General features: G+C 41.0%; 3 protein-coding genes and 1 long non-coding RNA gene across 6 annotated transcripts in view; 2 read left to right on the forward strand and 2 right to left on the reverse strand.

Annotated features, from left to right (window-relative positions):
• The window catches only part of LOC135344344 (dynein beta chain, ciliary-like), a 159,880-nt gene that overhangs the window by 104,257 nt on the left and 29,974 nt on the right, over nucleotides 1-25,649 (forward strand). The gene's annotated exons all lie outside the window — the stretch shown is intronic.
• Nucleotides 1-25,649, reverse strand: part of LOC135344350 (ankyrin-1-like) — an 86,828-nt gene that overhangs the window by 46,999 nt on the left and 14,180 nt on the right. The window contains exons 8-12 of the mRNA XM_064541558.1: nucleotides 17,282-17,481; nucleotides 11,550-12,191; nucleotides 10,759-10,857; nucleotides 10,173-10,271; nucleotides 9,963-10,064 (exon numbers count right to left, since the gene is read on the reverse strand). Coding sequence (XP_064397628.1) covers nucleotides 9,963-10,064; nucleotides 10,173-10,271; nucleotides 10,759-10,857; nucleotides 11,550-12,191; nucleotides 17,282-17,481 — 1,142 coding nt within the window. The remainder of the gene's footprint in view (nucleotides 1-9,962; nucleotides 10,065-10,172; nucleotides 10,272-10,758; nucleotides 10,858-11,549; nucleotides 12,192-17,281; nucleotides 17,482-25,649) is intronic.
• LOC135344367 (uncharacterized) lies at nucleotides 7,967-8,851 on the forward strand. The gene is made up of 3 exons (XR_010397424.1): nucleotides 7,967-8,168; nucleotides 8,529-8,578; nucleotides 8,628-8,851. It is a non-coding gene; the product is annotated as an uncharacterized LOC135344367 (long non-coding RNA).
• Nucleotides 22,982-24,640, reverse strand: LOC135344354 (uncharacterized). Its single transcript, XM_064541560.1, has one exon. It carries the CDS (start codon nucleotides 24,638-24,640, stop codon nucleotides 22,982-22,984), a length of 1,659 nt encoding a protein of 552 aa, XP_064397630.1.

Raw genomic sequence — 25,649 nt, forward strand, 5'->3', positions numbered from 1 at the left:
CTTGTAGCTTCAAGAGTCTCTGTACAAGCTGTGTCTTGTCTGAGCCTTCTTTGCTGATTGTTAATTAGCTCTTGTGCCCATGTGCAGCTTTCATGTAAAAGTTGGTAAAGGATCACGAATTCAAAAAACAAATATCGTGCCGGTCCACGATACACACACACACACACAGACAAAATTGCTAGGAAGGGACTCGCTTCGCTCGCCCAAATTATTATATTATAGATAAAGACATTATTTTGAAAGATATGCTTATATTTTTATTGCATTTTGGGGCAACCGTACAGCTATTTGGCTCTAGAGTCCTCAGCAGACATTTCCGTGGGTTCTAGTATTTGTGTGTTTCAATGCAAGGAAACCACACCCACCAATAGCTTGGGATGTGAAATACCGATGCGTGAGAGTTTATCCCAGTTTTAACTTTCACATCTTCTGTCTGCCCTCGAAAAACGTGAAATTTTGCACCTTACGTATTAAGTACAGAACCTCAATTATCCAGCCCTCCATTATCCGGAACCTCGATTATCCGGCAGAGCAATTTTCTTTTAGAAAATGGGTGTGTGTCCCTTGAATGTGCATATGCGTTGTAGTGTTACTATGCAGTGTACAAAATTGCAGCCGGTCATCGGCCAATTTCCGTGCAATTCACACAAATGACCTAGCAAAACAGCACATGGTCAGCCCTTGTGACCGATCAATCATTTGGGGGTGTGGCTCAATTTATCCAAGCATGCGCAGAAGAGTTAGCAAACACATGGCTAAAAGTTGCTAGTCTCAGAGTCTTTATTTTTGTGTAGTCTCTCAGGCTCTGTGACACAGTGTAGCTATGTACATCTAGCTACATGTTTAATCAGCTATAAAGTATACTATACAGTTTAGTGAAGTTCTCTAGCTCTAATCTAACTTCGAAAAGTATGTTAAAAATTGATATGATATTGATGATCAAATTATAAACACCAGAAGAATTGTACACAGTATAGACATGTGTGTATAGTGCTGTGCATGTCCTAGCAAATTAGTAGGGACACAGTTCAAGCTCTCTAGCTCTAGTCTTGAGAAAAGTATGTTAAAAATTGCAAATTTGTAAGTAAGTATAGAGTATAGTTACATGTATGTATATATAGTGCAGCGATGTGCATGTCCTAGCAAATTAGTGATATGTCCAACCAATATGTTACTTGGTCCGACAAATGGCCTAGCAATTTTGAAAAGTTATTTTGTACACTGCTATGGAGACAGGCCTGCTGATCTTCTACGCATGTGCAGACAACCATGCGGCACTGCTCAGGTGCATTAAGGACTGGGACCAACATAAAAGAGACATTTATAAGAGACACTTCCCATACAGAAATGTCAACGTTGTAACAAGCTTGCTACAAGGTAGTTTGGTTGCAGAAAGGTTGTTACAACCTGTTTGCCAGGTTGTAACAACATTGCATTGTGGTTGTCATTCTGATTTACAACCTTGTAAAATAGTTGCAGCAACATTGCGTTTGGTTGTTCATTTTGTAACAACCTGTTTACAACCTTGTAAAAGATAAAGTGTACCCTAATTGGAATTATTTTCAAATGTCAGCTGTCCAGAGGAGGTACGACATAGGTTGACCTTTCATTAATCGGTCGCTAATGAGTTACTCCCGTATTGCATTCCTGCAGCATGACAGGATCCACATTTACCTAGAGAAGGTGTGGCCTCAGGTCTTCAACTTTCACAGAAGAATTATGTTAGTGTACGGAGAATGAAGAAAATATACGGAAGCACAACACCAAAACTTGCTCTTCTAGCTAGCTAAAAGACCGATCATAGCACTCCGCAGTAGTTATAAATAATGACTAGCTATAATTATCTTGTGACTTAAGAAGAATAGTCATAGTTGGGCCAAGACAACTTAATTACATGCTTCACAATTGCAAGAGGGTCTTCTTTTTCTGAAAGTCTAAAAAAACCCACAACCACCCACTCCATACCCTTATAAGGCTTATTTGTGACCACAACTTACCAGTGTAAAACATTTCTCTAACAGTCTAAAAACACCCACTCTCCCTTCATTTTTTTTTTTTTTACAGACCGGCCTAGCTGGTCTATAAATTGCTGATGAAAGTTGTGAAACATGTTATTAAGTTGGCTTGGCCTTGAAGAAATGAGCTTACAGTGTAAGGGTTTGTAGCGCTTTCTATGGCTCCTGTCTTAATGTAACACTTACAGGACATTTCTAATGATACTAAGATTGATAGACTAAGCAGAAGATACCTTTTCAGAAGAGATAAACACAAAGAGTAAAATAGTGCTGACGGGGCACAAAATACCTGCTGAGTCAACACAAAAACCTTGTGGGCATTACATCCTGTCATGCCGCAGGAATGCAATACGGGAGTAACTCATTAGCGACCGATTAACAAAAGGTCAACCCGTCAGCTGAATCAAATAATCGAGGCTGTACTGTAAAAATTACGAATCACCAATCACACCGTAACGTTTGACATACGTTAGCTATGGTTGTACAGATTGCGATATATAGTGAAGGCGTCATATCCGGCACGAGGATATTATGTCATATTTGGCAGTACACAGGGTCTAAGCAAAGGTCACGTGCCCCTTTGTCTCTGTGGCGCTAGGTCATGTGACTGCAGTTAGGTTTTTGGGGAAGTACTGAGAAAGGCGATTAGCCTAAATAATTAAGTGTTGGAGGCCCTCATCAGCCCCCCTCAACCGATAAATCAACATCGTCGGATGGAAAAGGTTATTGAATGGGAGGGTGGGAGGCAAGAGTTTGTTGAGCCATTGACATGTGTGTGGCAGATACTGCACACGCGTGATAAGGCCAGGGGCCAAGCCTTTGTTATCATATAGCATGTACCTCGAGGTAACGCTGCGGATAGACATTAAACTACATACCATGCAACCAGAAAAATTAATAATCTAATTCAGAGGGCACAATCTCCCATTGGAAGAAGAACGCCTTCGTTACTAGCATGGGATTTACCCCACCCACACAAGATAAACGAACCCTCTAGCCTAAAAAAGAGATATATACCCCCCTGCATAGCTGAACGAAACGGGGAAAGGAGGAACACGCAACAGACATTCTTTTGCCCCACATAAAAATCAAGACGGCCAAAGTCAATCATTGCATGTGCGTGCCCATGCCAAAACATTTGACTTTGACCTTAGGTTAATTGGGGTGAATAGAGCGACTCCAATTCCTGTTTCTTTGCTTGCACTCATTATCATAACAAGTTAACTAAACAGCGGTGATATTAATTGTCATCAGTGGCAAGTGGTGACTGTTCCTCCAGGGGCAGTATCTCAATCTACAGGTTGGGCTTAGCAGGGAATGTACTCACCACTTTCCCTAAGCTAACAAGATTTATATGTACCTAAGATATTAGGGTGCAAGTGGTTTCGGAAACTAACCACGTCCCTTGCAGTCAGTGATTAACCTTATACCTAGCCCAATACCTAGTTTGCTTCGTTCTCTAAGTATGGCTAGTTTTGCTTACTTCGCAGCCTCTTCAGACTTAAGTGCAGAAAAGTCGGAATTTGCTATTCTTATGTATAGTAGTTCACTCTATATTCACTAGCGCTAGCTTTTGGTGGCTGAATAAGTGAGGAATGAGCTGCAAAGCTTGTAAAACTGCATGCGCTCATGCACGTAGCCATTGTTGAATGTCATTAGCTTAGGCTGTGTGTGCCTACTGGAATATAATTGTGTATCCTGCACACAACTATATACTTCTTGATGCTAAAGTAAAACTGAAGTATCAATAATATTGCAAACTGGCACATGCGCTCATGGGGTCAATAGCAGAGCTCCACGCCTATAATGCAATCATGCACCACCCAGTAATCAGATGTCTTTGTGACGAGGGATAACTCATACGCTAGCTAGAAAGTTAGCAAGGCTAGGCAAGCAGATAACCTTAAATGGATCTCGAATTGATCAGGAGCTGGAACAAAAATGGTCCACTCTGCGTAGTTAAGGCCTGGGTCTGGCTCTAAATACCATAATTTAACACTACGGTCACACTGCTGTATTATTTGCATCATACAGTGTATGCTGCATCTAAAATGAAGTTCAATGTTTTCTTTTTCCTAATTAGCTTCATTCAATTATGCTAATTAGCCCCAAAAACGGTGATGACGTCATGCCACTTTTAGGAACTACAAATGCGGCCATAAAGATGCCAAGATCAAGCTTCAAAAACAAAGCTATAGATGAACTTATCATTGCTAGGTACTAGTATCCGGCGGGGGAAGAGTAGGAGTAACTGTATTCTTGAGATACACAGCATAGCCTGGCTGTCAGAACTAAAGAAGCCAGTATAGCTAAGGCAGTTTTGCACATATTGACTTCCCCTGCTGGAAATACAATCATGACAACCTATACTCTATAAACTAGTCACACCTTGTGCAAGTCCACCTGCAAGTCCACCGCATTTCTTGCTAATGCACCTACAGTACAGGTCAGCTGAAAGTTAAACGTTATAACGCGTTGCGTTAGCGTGTGCACGCGTTAGCTTCTCGTTATTCACGCATTACATATCGTTAACGTTTCCTGGAAAATTAACGTTCTTATCAGTAAGACTTCCTGGTACTATGCAAACCTAATTTATAGTTTTAAATAAACAGAACCCATAATGTTAAGGAAACTACAGCTAGGAGCTTTGTGCACATTCATAATACAGCACACTACACTACTAAACTAGTTCTCGGTTTCTTTGCCACTGGAGGAGTCTTTCCTTTGAAGATAGTTCAAAAGCCTTCCTCCCTCGTCGATTGCCCTAATACAATTTTTCCAGGCCATCTCTCTCTGCTCACTCCCCTCTAGAGGCCAATAAGTGAAAGTATTGGCCTTGATTAAAAGGAGCACTTCAGCATCAAGGGCCTTTTTCCCTCTCGTGCCACTGCAGTTACACTCTTTTCTCTGTTGAAGAGTGAAAAGCAACTCCGCCTGCTTCAAAGCGAAGTTTCGACGTGAGGGACAACGGATCTTCAGCGATAACAGCCTATCAGCTGAGAGAGGGCTCTGTTGATATAAAAAAAAAACATGTGTAAGTTTGACACTAATGTACACATAAAATTAAAATTAATGTACGTACGTACCTGGTTATCCTTAGGTTCTTGAGTGGAATGGTCGCTAGGCGTAGTGGTGTTGAAAGACGTAGACGGAATCACAGGATGAGAAGGGGTTGTAGCTCGAGAGGGGGTAATTGGAGGAAAGTCAACCGATCGGAGAGCAGGTATTTGAAGGGGAGCATGTACATGTATCTAATTAAAAGTAAAATTAATAATTATTGTGGTCATGTACACTGTATACCTTATCTTGTACAGCTTTCAGTTCGGACTCAATGCGCTTCAGAGATGTTTCAACATGCGCGGAAAACTAGCAATTGATCACACCTGCAGCTATGGCTTGTTGAGCTAGCTGGTTCTTGTTCGTCCGTCTGTGTTTGTACATCTGTCGTCCCTATTACTATGTGATATGTGTTGTTTTCCGATCTCAGAATATCCTCTATATCAGAATCACTGTCTGATGTCAAATCATCAAATGGATCACGATTATTTGGTGGTGATTTCGTGTTGCTGATGGAACCAGAAATCAGTTGTGGTGGAGGTGATCCCATATTCATTGTAAAGTCGTCTCTCAACTTGTTTGCCGCCTTCTTTTTTATAGGTTTGCTAGGAGTTTGTCTTTTTTGGGGGGCAGGTGTTTGCTGTGGCTGTCTATTCAACGTCTCCAATTTTTTGGCCTCTCCAAAAGACTGAGCAGTGGCAACCACCACAGCTTCGTACCTTACTTCAGCATATCTGGCGACACATTCTGAGCCCTCTTTGAGAGTGATTGGCGAGGGCTCTACAATTTCCTTCACTGAAACAGCACACAATTGATTGTCCTCTATAAACTTCACAATGAAATACGGAGGAGCAGTAGAAGCAAGTACAGCTTGACGAACAGCCTGGCGCTCAGTAGCCATCTCATTCAAAGTTTGAATTATAATTTACAGCTGCATGTTAAATTAATGTATGTACATGCGTAACTACTTATAGTAATGTTTTGGTATCCATGTACATTTTGTAAAGTTACTTGACCTTTTAACTTTAATGATTTCATTTTCCAACACAATTATTATTATAATAATATTCATTCCTTATGTAAACATTATGGTAAACAGATAACAATTAGTAACCAGATGGTCCACCTTTCACTTCAATAACTTTTGGTATAACTTTTTTTTAAATGTCCGACAAATTTAGAACATACAGCAGGGGTGAGAGTTCTCCAAAACGCCTTAATTCCTTGCGTGAGCTGGGTCAAATTTCTGGGTTTGTACTCGATTCTAAGATAATGTTTCAGAGCATGCTCAATTGCAATTGGCCTGGGCTTGAAGCAGGGGTTTTCCACTAATTGACATCGTTTTCTTCATACCATGCTTTAGCATAACAACTCGTGTGCTTTGGGTCGTTATCCTGCATGAACCGATGACCATCAGGATACACTGTGCTCAGAAAGGGTATTAACGATGCTTCTAGGATTTGCACATATCTTGTGGCATTCATTATGCCAGAAAAAATGACAATTTGAGTGGCGCCTCTCCTCGAAATACCAGCCCACACATGGAGTTTAGGTGGGTGCTTCGGTCTCATTCTATATACAACTGGCTGCCCTAACTTTCGAAACGTTACTAGCCTATTCAAATCCAGTTGAATCGAGCACTCGTCAGTGAATAGCACATCCTTAAACTCCGTGATCGTGTGCTTATAGACATTCTCCCCATTATCAATGTTTATTAGAGAAAGGTAGGTGTACCTCAGTGAGTGGCATATAGTTTAAGTGAAGTTCCTGGACCAGGAGTTATGAGTACTTCAGTGAGAGGTTGGTGAGTTCAAGTGGATTTCCAGGAGTTGTGTGTAGTTCAGTGAGAGATAGAGAGTTCCAGGAACTTACTAGCTAATGTAATTAACTTTTTAGCACATGAAGCCTGCTAGCTGCAAATTCCTGGAAGATTGAGCCCGCCTACTCAAAGTTACTAAGAAACCGCTCGTTATGCCCGCGGGTCGGTGCGTTAGACAAGCGTTAGCAAAGCGTTTTACACGCAGATTTTTTTTTATATTGTAACACGGTAAGGCTTCGTTATAACGTTTAACTTTCAGCTGACCTGTACTGTATCAACGTGTTGCCCCCCCCCGGGACGTAAGGGGGAATTTGACTCCAATTTAACCTGAAATGTTGGCCCCATACTGGGGGATTTGACCTGGCTTTGCGTAGTAAAGACTGTTTTTATAACCTATTTGATGTGTGCAACTGCTTGGGGCTCAAAAATCTCCTGTTGACTGGATCCTTCCCCCACAAGGGGGAATTTGACATGAGGTATGGTCAAATCCCTCATGAAAGGCGACACATTTATAGGTGCATAAAGATTCTTCCGGCAGCTAGCTAAGCAAGTACCTTGACCCATGACATCAATTGCAATTAATAAAGATTATGAATCTCATTAACACTACATACTCTACATCATCTACATTAAATGTAGGTAATCAGTGCTGGACCCAGGCCTTAACTACACAGTTTCAATAGTTTTGAGAATGTTAACTAGTTCTATCCAAGGTGAGGTAGCTTAGGTAGCAAGTATTTTTCATTCCAGTGGATATTATTATACCACTTCTAGTCGCATTCGAAGTTATGGCAACGTAAACCATCCTTGGCCTCAGAGCCATAAACTCTGATGTATAGTGGAGAATAAGTATTAATTGTACATATGTGACAGGGCCTAGGAAAACACCCCTTAACGCGGGTGTACCCGAGTTTATTTTTATTGTTGAATCGGATAAAGTGTTCTCTAAGCTTCAAAATGATACCAAGATCGACCTCCTAGCTATTTTCTATCCAGAGATATGTTCAAGGGAACGCTACGAAGGTATTGCAACGCCCTCCTCTTGAGTAAAACGCTCAAACGTCATGAATAATTGAAGTTCAATTATTGCCTTCCGGGCACTTCCGTATACTCATAAAGCTTCGTAAAAGATGTTCTGGAGAAGACAAGTTAGTTAGATGAAGGCTAGGCGTTCTAGGACTCTCTAGCTAGCTAGTATAGCTATGTAGCTGGATTGCTTGGCACCTAGGAAGGATCTTCGAAGAAATAAAGAGGCAAAGACTCCCGTCGCTCGAATGGTAAGCTCTCATGTCTTGTTATAAGCTTGTACTTATTATCTGTGTAATGTATCAGTCTTATAAAAGATCCCTCACTTGTATGGAGCCTACAGAAAGTGTCTCTGTCCTTCATACAGCTTAAAGGAAGCCTAAGTGATCTATTATAGGTAGTCTTTCACTTAGTATTCGTCCGTATCGATCTAAGGCTTGATCCAACTTATTAGTAGCCTTATAAGAAGCTTTCCTCCTTTAATTTAGTACTGGTATCACTGCCATTGTGCTTAGTAGTAACAGGCCTGATGGGATGGGTGATCACATCATGGAGGGCCCAGGAAACTGCGTGGAATTGTCGTATAACATATATATTGATGGTTCCCCCAGGTGGTGGTAAGTGTCAGAGGCCTGAGAAACGCTAGTCTATTGGCTAGAATGTAAGTGACATTGATATTGTGTCTATCTTAACTTACTACTTATCTGTAGGTTGTTATGGAGTGTTTATGAGGACAAGTGGCACGGGATACGTACATCTAAAGAAACAAGAGTGGATCTACGCCAAGCTAGCTAGCTAGATAGCTGCTCTTTCTAATCTATTTCTGTTGCTAAATTATGTTTGTTAAGAAGTGGAGCTATAATATACCTGGCTCCTCTTGATGATTGTAAGTACTGGGCTGATGAAATAGTCCTGTACAAGTTGTCATCTTTTATTTGTTAAAAATAATTAACAATAATAGGGAAATTCCCAGGGTATTTCCCCTCACGTAGACAGTAAATTTCATTATAAAAAATGAACGTTCGGTGAGTTTCTTCAACGTCCGCGCTTGACCTGTTTAAAGCTTCGTAGAGACCCAAATTTTTACAGGTAGGTAGAGGAAGGGTTGAAGTTAGCACCTGTGAAAAAAAAATTTTTTGCCCATGTTTTTCATTTCTACTAAATTGGCCTATAGCTTAATTTAATTAGTGCCGCGTTAAGGGGGGTTTTCCTAGGCCCTGTCACATACATCCTGTTTTCATGCGGTTGCTAGGATATGGCCAGGATAATTCCCTCTGATATTTCCCCAGACATGTTTGCTATAAGATCATGTAGTCTACTTTTGTATTTTTTAAATTTGTGCAGGCTGCCATATTAAAATCAATGTTTGGTTGCTTTACTGTGCTGTAGCTAGATTACAAAGTCAAAGACAGTGAGGAGATGATAGTGAGGCACTTGATAATAGATTATCAAGCTAGAGAGCTAGAGTTAGTGCAGTCCAAGTGCTAGTGGGAGCCTTGGCACCACTTGAGTACTCTGCCTGGCACTGGGCGCGTACTGTATGGCTCCAGGTCTGTGGGTATGGGTGGCTTTAGCAGTTTGTGAGGCTTTAGTCATGGAGGAGGAGTCAGGGCGGGGCTCAGAGTGTTTGCTAGATCAGCATTTCTTTGACAGCGTGGCAATAAAGAACTCGTACACTCTGGTGTCCAACAGTAAGCAATAGTACCTGTAGCTAGCAGAGCAAGCTTTTCTACAATGCTTTCTTTTTGCTTTCTGAACGTGAGTTACCATAGTAGAGGAGTAAATGCGCAATTATAGCTAGCCAATCACATAGGATATATAACACTCATACTATGACTGCTAGGGATTTATGGCAACGTAAACCACACCTCGCCCTTGTGTTTGGTGGGTTTACTGCTATAAATCCCTAGACCATTAGTATAACTATAACATAGATGTATGTAGAAATAAACAACATGGTGAAAATTATCAGCCTCAAAGCGATACGATCTATACACAATTATTTTGAAGAGCTCTTATAGGTATACAGTACACCAATTACTCACTTTACTCTGGCTGTTGATTTGAGCCCCCCCCACTGAAACCAGTAGTTCTACAACACTGAGATGACCTTCTTGAGCAGCTATCATGAGAGGAGTGAAACCACTCTGTAAGAGGAGTATACCAAGATTATCTAAACTCTACGTACATTATCAGACAGTGTTCCAACAATTCACTCTATACGTACATACATACAGAGTAGGATATGAACTCACTGTCTTTGGTAGGTCAATAATGGCTCCAGCAGTGATCAAATGGTGAGCAATATTTTTGTGTCCATTGGAGCTGGCTATCCAGAGAGCAGTCTCTCCAACCTATTATAAAGACACATCACGTATTATTTTAACAATAAAGCTAATAACTGACACACATGCAGTGTGTGAGAAATATTTTGTAGGCACTGAAATGAAACGAAATCGTGTCTAGTATACAAGTTATATATAATTATAATGAAAGCACCGCGGGTGATGATGCCTCGATCGGTAGATGTGTCAAAGCTGCATACAATAACATAAAGCTACTATATTATAGCTATCGCTATATTATAGCTATCGCTAATACTATCTATAATCATAATGTTCTTACGGTAATTTTGTTGCATGCTAATCTGTTAATCACATGGAAACTCAAAGAGTGGGAAATAATCGACCGTGATTAATGCTAAAAAGGATGCCAAAAGTGCAAAGTCTAAATTGCATCAGATGAAAAGAGTATACCAGACAATGAATGATAAACTCTATATATACGTACATATCCTAATATAACCTCCCAATAAACAACACCTCCGAATAACGGACTTACTTGACTTTGTACATTAACATCTGCTCCACTGTCAATGAGTTGCTGCACTATCTTGAGATGTGCTCCATGACTAGCCCAGTGGAGAGCAGTAGTACCTTCCTGTTAACCAGTGCAGTGTATTAGTTATAGTTGGCAAGCCTACGTATAACCATGCATGGAGGTCAATTGCTCTTGAGGATAATAGTAACTAAAACGACATTTACTCACAATAATTTATACCGGGTCTGTATCATAGCAACTGGGTGTGGTTTAACTACCCCATAAACTCTGCATGCATTCCTCATGAACTCCCTTGCCTTGAGGGCATACATAATTTTTTATACTATATCTACCCAGCCAAAAAGAAGCTAGACACTTGTTGGGTGGGGCTCACTAAACACCAGGAAGGCTGGAAAATGGGTGGGGCTCACTGCTTTTCATGGCCGCTTTTCATGTCATTTTGATGCAGTGTATACTTTATGTTGCATAATACGCAGTATAAACATTGTGTTAGTATTGATCGAGACCCAGACCTGGGCGCAGAATACGCAACTAAACAATATATCAGAGAGAGTAATTATTATTGCATATAATTATAACCTCTTCCCGCATGCAGGTAAATATTTTCAAAAATACGGCCAGGTATATCATTGTATCTGCATGGGCCTGGTTGTAAACTGGGACACAGAATGTACAGAACCTGTGATTCATATACTTTTCCAGATAATAGTGCTTGGCCTAGCATTATACGTGTACACATGTAAACAAATCGGACGAGGGTAAAAAACATACACACAGCTATTTCATCTTACCTTAGTTTTACAGTTAACATCACAGTGTCCTTGAGAGGGAGTATCACCTTGGAGGAGATTGCCAGTGAGAAGATAACTAATCAACTCAGAGTTCCCAGAGAAAGCAGCACAATAAAGCATTGTTCGACCGTCAGCTGTTTGCTCATTAACATCCACGGGCTGATGTTGCTGACTCTCATACATCAGGTACTTTACAGTGTTTAAGTCACCACCTAGACAAGATTCATGCAGTGGTGAAAGTAGATTGTTGTTCAGAACAAGTGGGTCCACTTGCTGGGTACCAACAAGATACGTCACAATGTTCAAGTGTCCATTGAAAGCAGCACGATGCAGTGGTGTTTCACCATTGATAGATTCAGTTGCTGCATTGACTAGCCTATCTTCAATCAAGTACTTCAAAGTGAGTAAATCTCCACTAGCTGCTGCAGTGTGAAGAGCCGTGTTGCCTTCTCTATTAACAGCTAGAGGACTGCAACGAAATACTTCAACTAGAAATCGTAGTTTAGTCCTTTCTCCATTAAACGCAGCAGAATGAACTTTTAAGCTTGCTACCTTCACCGAGGGAGGTGGTTCATTAGATTGTAGTTTCAGAGCACTCAAGTCTGCATTAAAATCTTGTAGCATCTCTTCAAAAGTGTCTACCTGTAGAAATATTGTTATTATATAATAGTACGTGTCAACTCAGGTGAATTAAGGACTGGGTCCTTTAATTATTGCTGATTCAGCTAAAACGAAGCTCCGCCCACGCTTTTTACCAGCAATTGTGCATAAAAATGGATCTCAAACTGCTTAAATCTTTAGCTCTAATTCCGGAGTCCTAAACGCTCCTTGAAGCACTTACTTTTTAGTGTAGTAGTTAGTTCTAAGGCTAGTACACAAAGTAATATTCGGAAGGAGCCTTCTGCACTACGTAGAGTAAGTTATTAGCTTTTACATGTAAAAAATTAAGCTAGAAAACTATGTTTTATAGAATATCTCACCTTTAGTTGAAGGAACAGCTCCTTCCGAATATTACTGTGTGTACTAGCCTTAGAACTAGCTACTACACTAAAAAATAAGTGCTTCAAGGAGCGTTTAGGACTCCGGAATTAGAGCTAAAGATTTAAGCAGTTTGAGATCCATTTTTATGCACAATTGCTGGTAAAAAGCGTGGGCGGAGCTTCGTTTTAGCTGAATCAGCAATAATTGAAGGACCCAGTTCACTTGAGAATGAAATAATCATGAGTTTACAGTAACTATTTTAAAGCGGTATCAGTATGTCTCGGGTACGTTTTTGTGTGTGTGTGTTTGGGATTGGAAATAAAAAATAAAAGGTGGGTGCATATCTGTCCGCTGAGACCTTGGTGACGCATATAATTCAAATTTCTCAAACAGGAAGATGACTGATTTTCAGTCCATAGAATATATACATATCATGTTATTATGCTTCGAGGCGTATAGCCGCACGAGGGATACGGTAAAGCTGACTGTGCGTGTGTGTGTCTGTGTGTGTATTCCAGCTGTAACTGACCAACGGTTGCAATGTAACAAAAACTGACAGCTTCTATAGGATTCTACCCACGATCTCTTGGATTTTGATTCGTGGGGATTAGCAAACTAAAGCTTCTTTCTCGAGTTATGGCTATTTGACTCACATTGAAGGCTGTTGCTGTCTCTTTAGAATCTTTCATAGCATCATCTGTTCGCACAAACTCTCTATTCAACTTATGAGTTAGCCTTGCACTAAAGCGCTAGCTTTTTGTTAGCTAAAAGAGTCAGAAAGAGCTGCTAAAGAAGCTAGCTATTTAATTTAGTAGCCATTCTTATAAATTTCTTATAACTTGCCGACACACCCCTTATTCCTGCGCATGCGCGCATTACCACGTGTGAGAGAATCCATTTTAAACCCCAGATCCTGATAGAAATCAATTCTTTTTGTAGTCCTGGGGTAAGCCACAAAACACTACAATGATATCAGAATACAAGATATAGCCTTTTAGACTGCTTGTTATAGATACTACTTTCTGTGATTGAATTCTGTCTTACCTCTTCTATATAACACTATAATATTTTTGAGTGAAAGCAAAACATGGCGAGAGGTATTTGCACAGCGCAGCTTGCAGCACTAGTTTTTAAATGTAGTGCAGTCAACAAAATTGGTTTACCGTACTTATTCCATTTAAAGCGACCCTCCAAATATGCGATACCCTCGATCTTTTCCAATTTTCTGACCTCTAAAAGTAGCGACTGCAGCGTTCACTTATTATGTTGCGTGCTAAATAGAGGTCAAACCACAGCCTCGATTCCAGGCCGCAAGAAACAATGTATAATTTAAGCGGCCTAAAATCGAGGATAGTAGAGTAACCTCCAATTAGATGCGACTCTCTAAATATGCGACACCAGGACTTCAAAATAATTTTTCAACCTCCAAAAGAAACGACCTCTGGCTTCGTAATCATTTAAAAGTGTCGCTTTAAATCGAATAAGGACGGTACATTTTGTCTTATGCTGTGTCTTATTAATGCTGAGAAGAAATATTTTTATTATAGCTAAACACCTTAGAGCAGTAGTTATAGTTAAACACATTGGAATAGCAACCGGGGGTAGCTAGATGTCCGACCTCGATAATCGGAAACGGTGGGGTTAAAGATCTTTGGAGGCGCATCCACACGTCTAGCACATTCCCAGTTGCATATTTTAATAACAGCCACATGTTACTAGCTATTATTGTAACTTGTTACGACTTAAAGAACATGAATATAATTATATATATAATCATTTACGTCACACCAAATTAATCTTATGTTTCACGGACTTTCCGGGTCATATTTTTGCAGAATGCCCCAAAAAATAAACCAATTAGTGGTCAGGTCAGAGGTCAGAATAGCCATGTGATTTAGCAAAATGTTGTAATGTTTTGCTAAAGTGACTTTTTGTGGTGTGTTGTGACTCTGTTTGTGGTTTTATAATGATATTAATCAATTCTTTTTGCCTGCCACACTTGAAACATAAGATCAATTTGGTGTGGCCTTACACGTACATATAGGGTTTAGAATTGTAGGAGGAATAATTTGTACAATTACTAACTATGCTGTTTAGGCTTCAATTTAGAATGCTAGTGGTAAGCACAATATTTGTTTGCTTACTGCACCACTTTGTATTTAAGTTTTCCATGTGCTTTTTGGGATCACATGATCCTTTATTTTAGCTATTTTATTGTTGTGATGCTCTTTATCATGTGGATACTGTGTAAAACTGCAGGGGCTGGGGTGTTGTGTTCTTTTAACCTGGTGGTTATATTGTGTTGTATTGGTAGCTGGTTGAGAGAAGCCATAAACTATGCCCACACTTTTGGACCACTAAATATTTTTTGGTATTTTGGTCATTCGGCATTTTGTTAACAAACTTTTTATAAGATGTGTCTATCGGGGAAATGTCTATTGGGGAAATGCAAAATATTTTGGTTCTTAGAATTATCTTCAGGCATTGTGTGTGTGTGTGTGTGTGTGTGTGTGTGTTTATAGAAGGTATACAAAAGGTATAGGGTGGATGATGGCTTTCAACCACACATCCTATCTTATTCAACACGGAATGCTCAGTTCTGAATTTTCATTTGGAATCCCATCTCTGTTGTTACCTTGCTTACTGTATACCTTATATATATATATATGTGACAGGCTCTGGGAAAACAGACCAATTGGAGCAGATATTGGTATTGAGCAATAGCCAGATTTATAGACTACAGTGTATAATCTCATAATTTTTTTTCTTGGATTATAGTTATCTACAGTCTTTATACTACCTCTCTGCAAAATCTGATGCTCTGAATCCAACTCTTTCCACCAAAGCGCTTTGTCTAAGCAGCCACCATTACCTTACTTTTCCCAATTTAGCAATCTTTGAGTGGGCGTTTCTCAATACTGCTGTTTTACAACTTCGAGTTTCTAACGCGCATAACTCAGGCATGGAACGAGATATGTGCAAACTAAGCACATCAATACGTAGGCAATTCTTTGCTCTATCATCTGGTATATAGATCGCAAAAATTATAGCTTGCGCCAATTGGTCTGTTTTCCCAGAGCCTGTCACATATATATATATATATATATGTATCAGTATTTAAAGTGTGTGCATGCATTTAGCTTACATTAGTTCACTTGTCATCTTTCAGGTAGGCCAGGTGGAGAGGAGATTGATAGACTATTTTTAGGATTATCATGAGATGTTTCTTTATGTAATGGGGCAGGCTTGTGTATTGTGGTAATGTACTTGTGGATCTTAATTGTATGTGTAAATTTCACTATCTTCATTAATTTTGGTGTATCATTATTTTGGGGTTTTTGTTTTGTATGCTTTTATGGTAGTAAGGCAATGGTTTGGGTTTATGTTTTGAGGGCGTTCTGGAAGCTGTATGTGGCGTACACCGTGGTTGTGGTGTTTTTTTTTGTTTTTTTTAAGTATGCAGGGTACATGTATTCTGTAGTGCTCAGTGCTGGTAATTTATTCTTTTGCTCAACGGGGTCCTATCAGTGGCTTTGTTACTCTATACCATGGGTTGGGTGGACATACCTATTAAGTGAGCTTACATTTGCAGTGGCTCTGCTGCTATTATCTAAAGGACTTAGGTTATAGTCTGAATTCAAAGTGGGCAGTACTGGTTATTGTCAATAATAACAAATGGGGGGGGGGGGGCACAGGGGACAGAAAATAAAATTAAAACAGAAAACATAGACAAATGATAAACAAAGAAGCACTTGAACGCCCGACCTCGAGATTCGGGAATGGGGATTAAAGATCTTTGATGGTACCAACTCTCTCCGCTCGTTCAATGCATCCACAGTCTTAAGTATAGATACTTGTACACAATACTTGTACACAGCTACTTATTACACATTGGGTATGTTTACATAGCTATTCAATGGTTTGAGGATATCTTGTTCATGTATCCACAGTCTTAACAATTTAGTATACTTATGTATTTTACACCTTGGGTATGCTTAGCTATTTAATTACAGTAATAATGGTGGGAGCACTTATCTTATGTTATTCTGAGTGGGTTACTGCAGTTTACTTGGCTTTGTTATGGAGGCTCTCTTAGTACTTATCTCATGTGACTACTGGGTTGTGGTACTTTGGAGGGAAAAACCTAGGGTCTTGTCTAGTTTTTGTGGTATAGGCTTAATTAATGCTTATACATATAAATAAAGTACATGTACATTTAGGTGACATGTGTGTGTAGTCTCTACATTTCTTAGAGTTAGCACAAGGCATTAGTCAAAATAAATATTTCTTAGAGTTAGCACAAGGCATTAGTCAAAAATGTGTGTGTGTGTGTGTGTGTGTGTGTGTGTGTGTGTGTGTGTGTACACTGCTATACAGCTGCTCAAGGATCAATGAAGTGCAAAGAAGTCATGTTTTCTTGGATTTTAATTCTTGGATTTGCAAAATTTCTAATTTGTTTCGTCTATTACTTTTCAGAAGCAAAACTTGTAATTGGAGTGTTGCTACTCTACTTAGTAGTTAGCTCTGCACTAGAACGCTAGCTATTGGTAGCTGCAAGAGGAGTGAGAAGAGAGCTGGAAGGCTCTGCTGATGCATTTTGACTTTTGGCAGCACCAATCATGGTCAATGATTTCCTGTGCATGCAGTAAAAATTAATTAGCAATAGCTAGAGCTTTATGTTATGTAGCTTTGACACATCCACCGAGGCAGCATCAGCGCTTATATAGTCTCGAGTCCCCATATACAATTACCTCAGTAAGATATGATTTAATAGACCGAGCTCCTCTCTTGCTTCTCACAATACCAGAGTCAGAGTCAGAATTAGAACCTTCTCCTTTTTTGTTGACTGTCGGGCCCTCTAAGAAACGGTGCATTTGGAACGTCTCTAAGTAATCAGTAGCAACAGATATGTACTCAGAATGAAGAGTACTGGCCAATCCTTCATCAGAATCTGAGTGACCAGAAATACAGTGATACAATAGTGCACTTAATATTATAGAAATTTGTCCGCTACATAATTACAATGCTAACCAAAAACCATTAATCTCAGTACTACGAGAAACATATGCTATCCTTGCTAACTATATATACACGTACAAACAACATTTAGACTACATTACATCCTCTGAATTGATCTGATTGGCTAAAAACATTAGACTACATGGAAGCATAATCTACAAGGTACTTATTCTACAGGAAGTGGACGCATGTTCTACAGGAAATGGGCGCCTATTCTACAGGAAGTGGACACATATTCTACAGGAAATGGGCGCATATTCTACAGGAAGTGACAAATAATTTGCAGGAAGTTCTCAAAAGTTGGAATGAAATTTTTAGTAAAAGTGACAAGAAGATGACAAAAACATTATAAAAAACACAGAATGCAATAGTTTGTTCAGTCAATATCCATTCTTTCCATGTCCACTGTTGCTATGCACTGCTTTTTCTAGTTGGGCATGGGAAGGGGGGCCAGGAAGCATCGAAAACACTTCAGCAATCGCTTGACACTTTCTATTGAGTTTTTTAAGGTTCCATGCCGGTCCAGTCTGCTCCCCCCTCCACTCCACCACAGAGCTCATTCTTCTTCTTGTAGTGTTGCAGTCAGTTCTAGGTTCTTTTTACTTGTCTGTTCTTTCCAGTATCTTCAACAAGCGTTTCACAAGCTGTACTAAGTTTTACTGTAGTTTTTCGTTGTTTTGAAGCCGTCTTCTTGTTTTTTTCTGTCAACTGGTGTCTCTCACAGCTCTCCAGCTCGTCCAGCTCGCATAAATTCAATTTCTTTTGCTACGAACCAAACCTGGATTTTTATAACCACGCCTCGCGCATGCGCAATGAAGTCCAAGTTAGATAGACCACACCCACTCGTAGAATATGCGTCTTAGTAACCACCTTGGTTACGGTTAGATTCCCTCGGCTTTGCGCCTCGGGCTAACCGCAACCGCGGAGGTTACATATATAGACGCATATTCTATACTCTTAGGTGCAGTCTATCCTATACTTATAGACTACATTACATCATCTGTGATTGGCTAAAAACAGTAGTACATCCACAGGAATAAGTGTGTCCAAAGAGATCAATTTCACAAATGGCTACTGCTAGCTAGCTACAGGTATTTTCTGAGTCTTGTAACTAACAAAAAGCTAGCGCTTTAGTGCAAGGCTAACTCATATGTTGAATAGAAAGTTTGTGCGGACAGATGATGCTATGAAAGATTCTAAAGAGACTGCAACAGCCTTCAATGTGAGTCAAACTAGCCATAACTCGAGAAAGAAGCTTTAGTTTGCTAATCCACTAATCAAAATCCAAGAGAACGTGGCTAGAAGCCTGTTAGTTTTCTTCGCATTGCAACCGTTGAGCAGTTACAGCTGGAACAGACACACACACACACACACACACACACACACACAGTCAGCTTTACAGTATCCCTCGTGCGGCTACGCCTCGAGGCATAAAAACACACAATGCAATAGTTTGTTCAGTCAGATCACTATCCATTCTTTCCATGCATGTCCACTGTTGCTTTGTATTGCTTTTTCCAGTTGGGCATGGGCAGGGGGGCCAGGAAGCATCAAAAACACTTTAGCAATCGCTTGACACTTTCTATTGAGTTTTTAAGGTTCCATGCCGGTCCAGTCTGCTCTATATATACCCCCCTCCACTCCACCACAGAGCTTCATTCTTCTTTTTGTAGTGTTGCAGTCAGTTCTAGTTTCTTTTTACTTGTCTGTTCTTTCCAGTATCTTCAAGAAGCGTTTTCACAAGCTCTACTAAGTTTCTATTTTTTCGTTGTTTTGAAGCCGTCTTCTTGTCTTTTTCCTCGACCGTGTTGATCCTATAGCGCAAGTACAGGGCAATGTGTGCTCACCGTGTGACTCCATGTCAGAGTGGATTGGCTACAGATATGTTTAGCTGTATAGCCGCTCAGAGCATAATGTGAGCCAAGTCAGCGGCGTTAATTAATTATATATTTTTTTACGAGAACGTTTGTGTCTGTGTGGGATTGGGCAGTACCAGATCCTAGGAAGAAAGGCATGGCAGAGATTTTGGTCCAAGCAGGGGATGTCCAGTGTGGAGATCACGAGATAGGCAGGGATTAGAAACGGGTCGAGGTTGTGCTGTAATTTATAAATAAAGTTCAAACTTCCTTTTAAACAGTAGATTTCACTTGAAACAAGCTGTGCATGAGATAGATTTATAGTGGGCAAGATTCAGAGAGGGCCGGCCTTCTCTACTAGCTAAGTGTCTATAAAGGAAAGGATTAGTCCTAGTTTATACGTAAGAGTTACTGGCAAATATGCTTTTTCATCGTCTGACGTTACGGGCCCTATGTTGGTCCACCAGCAACATCAAACCACGAATAATGACCACCCAACTCTATCTAGTAACCAAGAAACCAATATAATTCGTACTGACCCCACGAAGGTGCCAGATAATTCTGCGGCAAAAATGTCCCGGTGGCTTGCCTCGAAGGCACGAGGTACTGTAGTATAGGTTATCGCAGCAGCTGAGTATAAGCGCTATTATGGCTAGTGAGAATATCAAGAGTTGACGACTACTGCCATAGGTCGTCCACACTCGAGATGGGCCTCACTATATTGTGTGTGTCGGTATTGCGGATTGCCAAGCCTGTGGTAAAATTCGTTTCCTAACAGCTGACGGCTCTAGACTTTTATGCTGTTCTTTTAGGTGTGCCATGCAGGAGGGAGGTGTTTGTTGGCCGAGCAGAATGTTTGATCCAAAATAAGTGTGGCCATGGGCAATATAGTATTGGCCAGTGTGCCATAAAATTTGCTTAAGATATGGCATGTGAGAAAGATGCGTTTGTGAGGGTTGCGCGGTATTGTATGTATTCTAGATACTGCAATACGAAAATTACGAACTCGCACGCTAATTTGATTAGTGCCATATACCTGCGGCGGCAGCGTGGTGTGGATTATGCGCTTCCTATATCGTACTCGACAATTGAAAAGGCGTGTAGGCAGCGTGGGGAATGAGCACGGGGTTGATGCATGTGTCGTACATGTAACTTTTGAGTACGAGTAATGCAGGTACTAAGCCAAGCCAAGTAAAATCACAGAAACCTGAATGGTGCATTTTCGACACCTAATAGGCTGCATGACATTACTCACTACCCGCAGCAAAATAACAAATGTGAAAGCGTGGGCCTGTTGTGCACTCAATCGAATCTTTCAGTGTCTATTCGGGATATTTAGCACTTGGCGTGGGCAAATTATGCCACAGCAGTAGCAGATGTAAATTACAGTGGACTAATAATTAGGGCATGTCAAATGGTAGTCTCATGGATCAACCGGACCTGAAGGACCGTCTGCGCACTCTTGATGTAGTTTTGTTGCGGGCGTAAGGTCAGGAATTGATTACATTCCATTGGTCTGGCACATTCCATTGTGAAACGACCTCAAGACAAGAGTGCTCAGACCCCCTTCTTAGGAGGGGCTGATCCATGAGACTAAAGCATAAGGGCATTAGACAAAAGCATGGCATAACATAAAATTATAGCATAGACCGTGCAAAGGTACCTGTGGGCGGCGTGTGGGCGTCGGCGAGAGTGAGTAGGGCTCGCAAATTAATTGTGTTAACGGAGTATAAGAGCAGGGCGGGGCAGTACAGTGTAACCAGTATAGTATAAGCAGGGCAGGGCAGTTTAATATAAGCCGTAAGGGCACCGGGCAGGGCAGAGCAGAGCAGAGCAGTATACTATAGTGGGCTGAGCAGTATTATTGTATGGCATTGGGCAGGGAGCAGAGAGGGCAGTATATTGCAGAGCAGAGCAGTATTGTAGGAGCTACTCTTGGATTAGTTAAGTTAATTTCACTTCACTTTTTACTGATACAAAGTACCATGTGCTATAGATCATATCACATGAGCAATACATAATGAACAGAAACTTAGAATAGATATGACCATTACCGGCCATAGTCCTTAACATACCGCCGGCCAAGACCGGACGGTCTTAACTCTATAGTAATAATATTAAATAATTGTTCACTAGCACAGTTAGTTCAATACGATCGTTTAGTTCTCGATCGGCAATAATACAGCGATTTTCGTAATTGGTCGTTTGTAAGTGCCTTGAGCAGTCTTGACAGTGACGACACGAACTAAACCGTCCTTTCCAGGGTACACTTGTACAACACGTGCCATAGGCCATTTTCCAGGGATAATATTGTCTTCTCGCAATATAACTAAATCACCGACTGAAACATTTCGAGTGGGGTGGCACCACTTTGTGTACTTGTTTAGAGTGGACAGATACTCACTTGACCACCTCTGCCAGAAGTGACGAACCATTTGTTGGCATAAATGCCAGCGTCGTAGTAATGAAATGGGACGATATGAAAAGGCAGGGTCAGGTAAAGCCATCAATGGGTGACCGATTAGGAAGTGCCCTGGAGTAAGGATCTCTATTCCATCAGGGTCTGAAGTAAGTGGAGTTAAAGGCCGACTGTTTAAGCAAGCTTCAATCTGTGCCAATAGTGTGGTCATCTCCTCAAAGGTGAGCTTGACATTACTTGCAACTCTTTTGAGATGAAGCTTAAAGCTTTTAACAGCTACCTCCCATAATCCGCCAAAATGAGGGGAACGTTCAGGGATGAACTTCCACACGATCTGTTTGGAAAAACAAAACTCGGATATTTGACCTTGGGTGCGTTGTTCTTTAAGAATTCTCTGAGCTCTCGATTAGCCCCACGAAAGTTGGTACCATTATCACTCCATATCATGGATGGATGGCCACGGCGTGCCATGAAACGCCGGAGAGCAGCAATAAAGGCTTCCGTAGTTAAATCGGAAACAAGCTCCAAGTGTACGGCCTTTACAGATAAAGATACAAAAACACACACATAAGATTTGAGAACGATGGGTTTACGGACAGAACCGTACTTAACGTACAAGGGGCCTGCATAGTCAACTCCGACATTTTCGAATATAGAATCAGGTGTTACACGTTCCATGGGAAGTTGACCCATTTTCTGTGGTTGTGGCTTGATTGAATCCTTTCGACACACCAAGCACTGTCGAGTAATTGATCTCACAGTCTTACGGCATGAGATAATGTAAAAACGACGACACAACTCTGCAGTTAGTAAGGTTGGTCCGGCATGTAGTAGACGTAAGTGCTCAGCACGTATGATGAGTCTTGTTAGCACATGATTGCCATTTAGTATGATCGGATGGAGATTGATATATGATATCTTGGAGTTTCCAGTACGTCCACCAATCCGTAGTACGCCCATCGTGTCCAAAAAAGGATGAAACAAGGCTAAACAACCACTTTTGTGGATCTCAAGATTGAGCTTCAGCATCTGTACTTCTTCCGGGAAACTGATTAGCTGAGACAGACAGATCCAATAATTCTCAGCTGACACAAGCTCCGGGATCATGAGACTGTACACAATTGAATCCTTGTCAAGATTAGATTTCCGACAATTGTTCAAAAGCGAAAAATCCATGCTGTAACTCGTTTAAGGCGTGTAAACGTTGAGTATTGATCAAGAGGAATAAGAGGAGCTGTGGATTGAACTGTGAGAGCGAGACAAATTTCCCGTTCTTCTTCAGGAAATTGTTCTGACGAGATTTTGAATTGATTTGGCCATTGCCCAGGATGAGAAAGTAGCCAACTTGGTCCGTTCCACCACAATTTGTATTCTAGCAACTCGGAAGGAAAAAGTCCTCGGGACGCACAATCAGCAGGATTATCAGAACTGCTGAAATGGCTCCATCGGTCTGGAGATATTTGATCCATGATGAATGATATTCTATTACCGACAAATGTTTTAAAACGTCTGGGATTACCATTCAACCAACAGAGTACAATTGTACTGTCTGTCCATGCAAAAGTATCGTGCATTGGAACATTGAAGATCTCTTTAACATGACGTAGTAGTTTTGCCAACAAGTGAGCTCCACACAACTCTAGGCGGGGAATGGTTTGTCTCTTTATAGGTGCCACTTTAGTCTTTGCCATGACCAGGGACACGTGAGTGTTGTCTTGGGTATCAGTCATACGAATATATACAACCCCTGCGTAGGCAATTTCTGAAGCATCGCAAAACCCATGAATCTGAATCGATTTGGTCTGGGTATCCTTGGGATAGTAGTAACGATCAATTGACTTGCTTGAGAGGAGAGGGAGCTCTCGTCTCCACTGTAGCCAAGCTTGCTTTACATCATCAGGGACCAGATCATCCCAATCAACTTTTCTTTCCCAAAGGCGTTGGAGAAGAACCTTTGCTTGGATCGTGGTAGGGGCAAACCATCCCAAAACATCTAATGTTTTAGCTAAATCAGACGCAAGTGCCCGTTTGGTTACACTCTCCAGTGAAGGTAAGTCAGCGATGGTTAAATTGAATTGATCAGACTGAGTAGTCTTTGTTTTTCCCTGTGAATTGGTGATGCTTTGTACTTCGTGTTTGTCTCTGAGTTCAAACGGAATAGTATCAAGCACAGCGGGATCACTACAATTCCATTTGCGTAGCAAGAATTTTCCACAAGAAAGAAGATCTTGGAGTTGCTTTTGCAAGCAGATTGCTTCTTCTATGCTGTCAGCACCAGTCAGCGCATCATCAACATAAAATGACTCCTCTACAGCCTTTGTTGCTATAGGGTAGTCGTGAGCATAGTCTATTGCATTCTGTTTCACAGACATGTTTGCAGCAAATGAGGACGCCGACACACCGAAGGTGATTCTTGTCATTCGATAGTCTTTAAGCATATCGCCTTGTGAAGACCTCCATACAAAACGGTGGAGATCTCTGTCGTTCTTTGTGAGCTCAATGGCTCGATACATCTTGCTTATATCAGCTGTAAGTCCAACTCGATGGAGTCGAAACCTGAGAATAACATCGATCAATGGAGGGTGTATAGTTGGCCCTACCAATAGGGTATCGTTCAGAGAGACACCAGTTGATGATATCGCTGACGCGTCGAAAACTGCTCGAACCTTTGTGGTGGTAGACTCTTTGTATACTGCATGCATAGGTAAATAGAAAACCTGATGTTTAGGTTTATCAAGGTCATCAGGGGGCACAAGTTCTGCATGCTCTAAGATCAACGTATTCTCTCGTAACAGCTTCGAAAACCTCGAACTCATTCTTGGATTTCAAGGATTTCTCCAGAGAAAGGAAACACCTTATGGCTTGAGTGCGAGATTCTCCAATTATCTTGCAGTGTGGGTCTTTCGGTAAAGGAACAACAAATCGTCCTTCCTCGTTTCGATAATGATTTTCCTCAAAATGCCGTTGTACAACGCATTCTTCTTGAGAAAGGAGGGAATCTTTTTTTGGTGGTTCTTCGACCTGCCAAAACTTGCGAAGAAGATCATCTCCAGATTCGGTGGCTGCATGGAAGGTAGTGACTTGCGTTTCAGTACAAGAACTACCACTCTTTCCACTAAGGACCCAACCAAATACGGTTTCAAAGGCGACAGGAGAGCCGTGGGGTCCTGTCCGCCGGCCCTGGAGAAGTGCTTCAGTGAAGATCTCTACACCCAGTAGGATGTCGATTCTCCCAGGGACGCCGAACCAGGGTCAGCTAAGGGCAGATCAGAGAGATGGTCCCAATTTAGGTCAAATGGAACAGGAGAGAGAGGTAAGTCACATGTTACCTTAGGTACAACAATGGCACTTATACCGAAAGTTTTCTCAGACGATCTAGTAGGAGAGATTTGGAAACTAGCAACGGATTGAGCAGAGACCTTGTGCTTCAGCCCAACAATACCAGACACCGTGATGGCTTGATTAACTCTTGGAAGACGAAGACTTTGAGCGAGTCGTTCTGACACAAAGGATGCCGACGAACCATTGTCCAGAAGAGGTCTGGCTTCTACAGAAGTGCCATCAGGTGCAGAAACTAGGATTCGGCAAGTCATTAGAAGTGTCTTGCATTTCAGGGGTATGGCAACGTTTGAAGTCTCGCTTGTCGGTTCATTTCCCTTTGTATTCTCTAAATGTAGTAACGTGTGATGTGGGCTTTGACACTTTCTACATCTGTGTAGCGATTTGCATTGTTTTATGAAATGACCACGGGTTAGACAGTTCATACAAATCTTATGTTCTTTCAAAAGAGAGAGCTTTTCTTCATGATTTATAGATTTGAATTTC

Source organism: Halichondria panicea, chromosome 11, assembly GCF_963675165.1.
Source record: "Halichondria panicea chromosome 11, odHalPani1.1, whole genome shotgun sequence".
In the NCBI taxonomy this organism is placed as follows: Eukaryota; Metazoa; Porifera; class Demospongiae; order Suberitida; family Halichondriidae; genus Halichondria; species Halichondria panicea.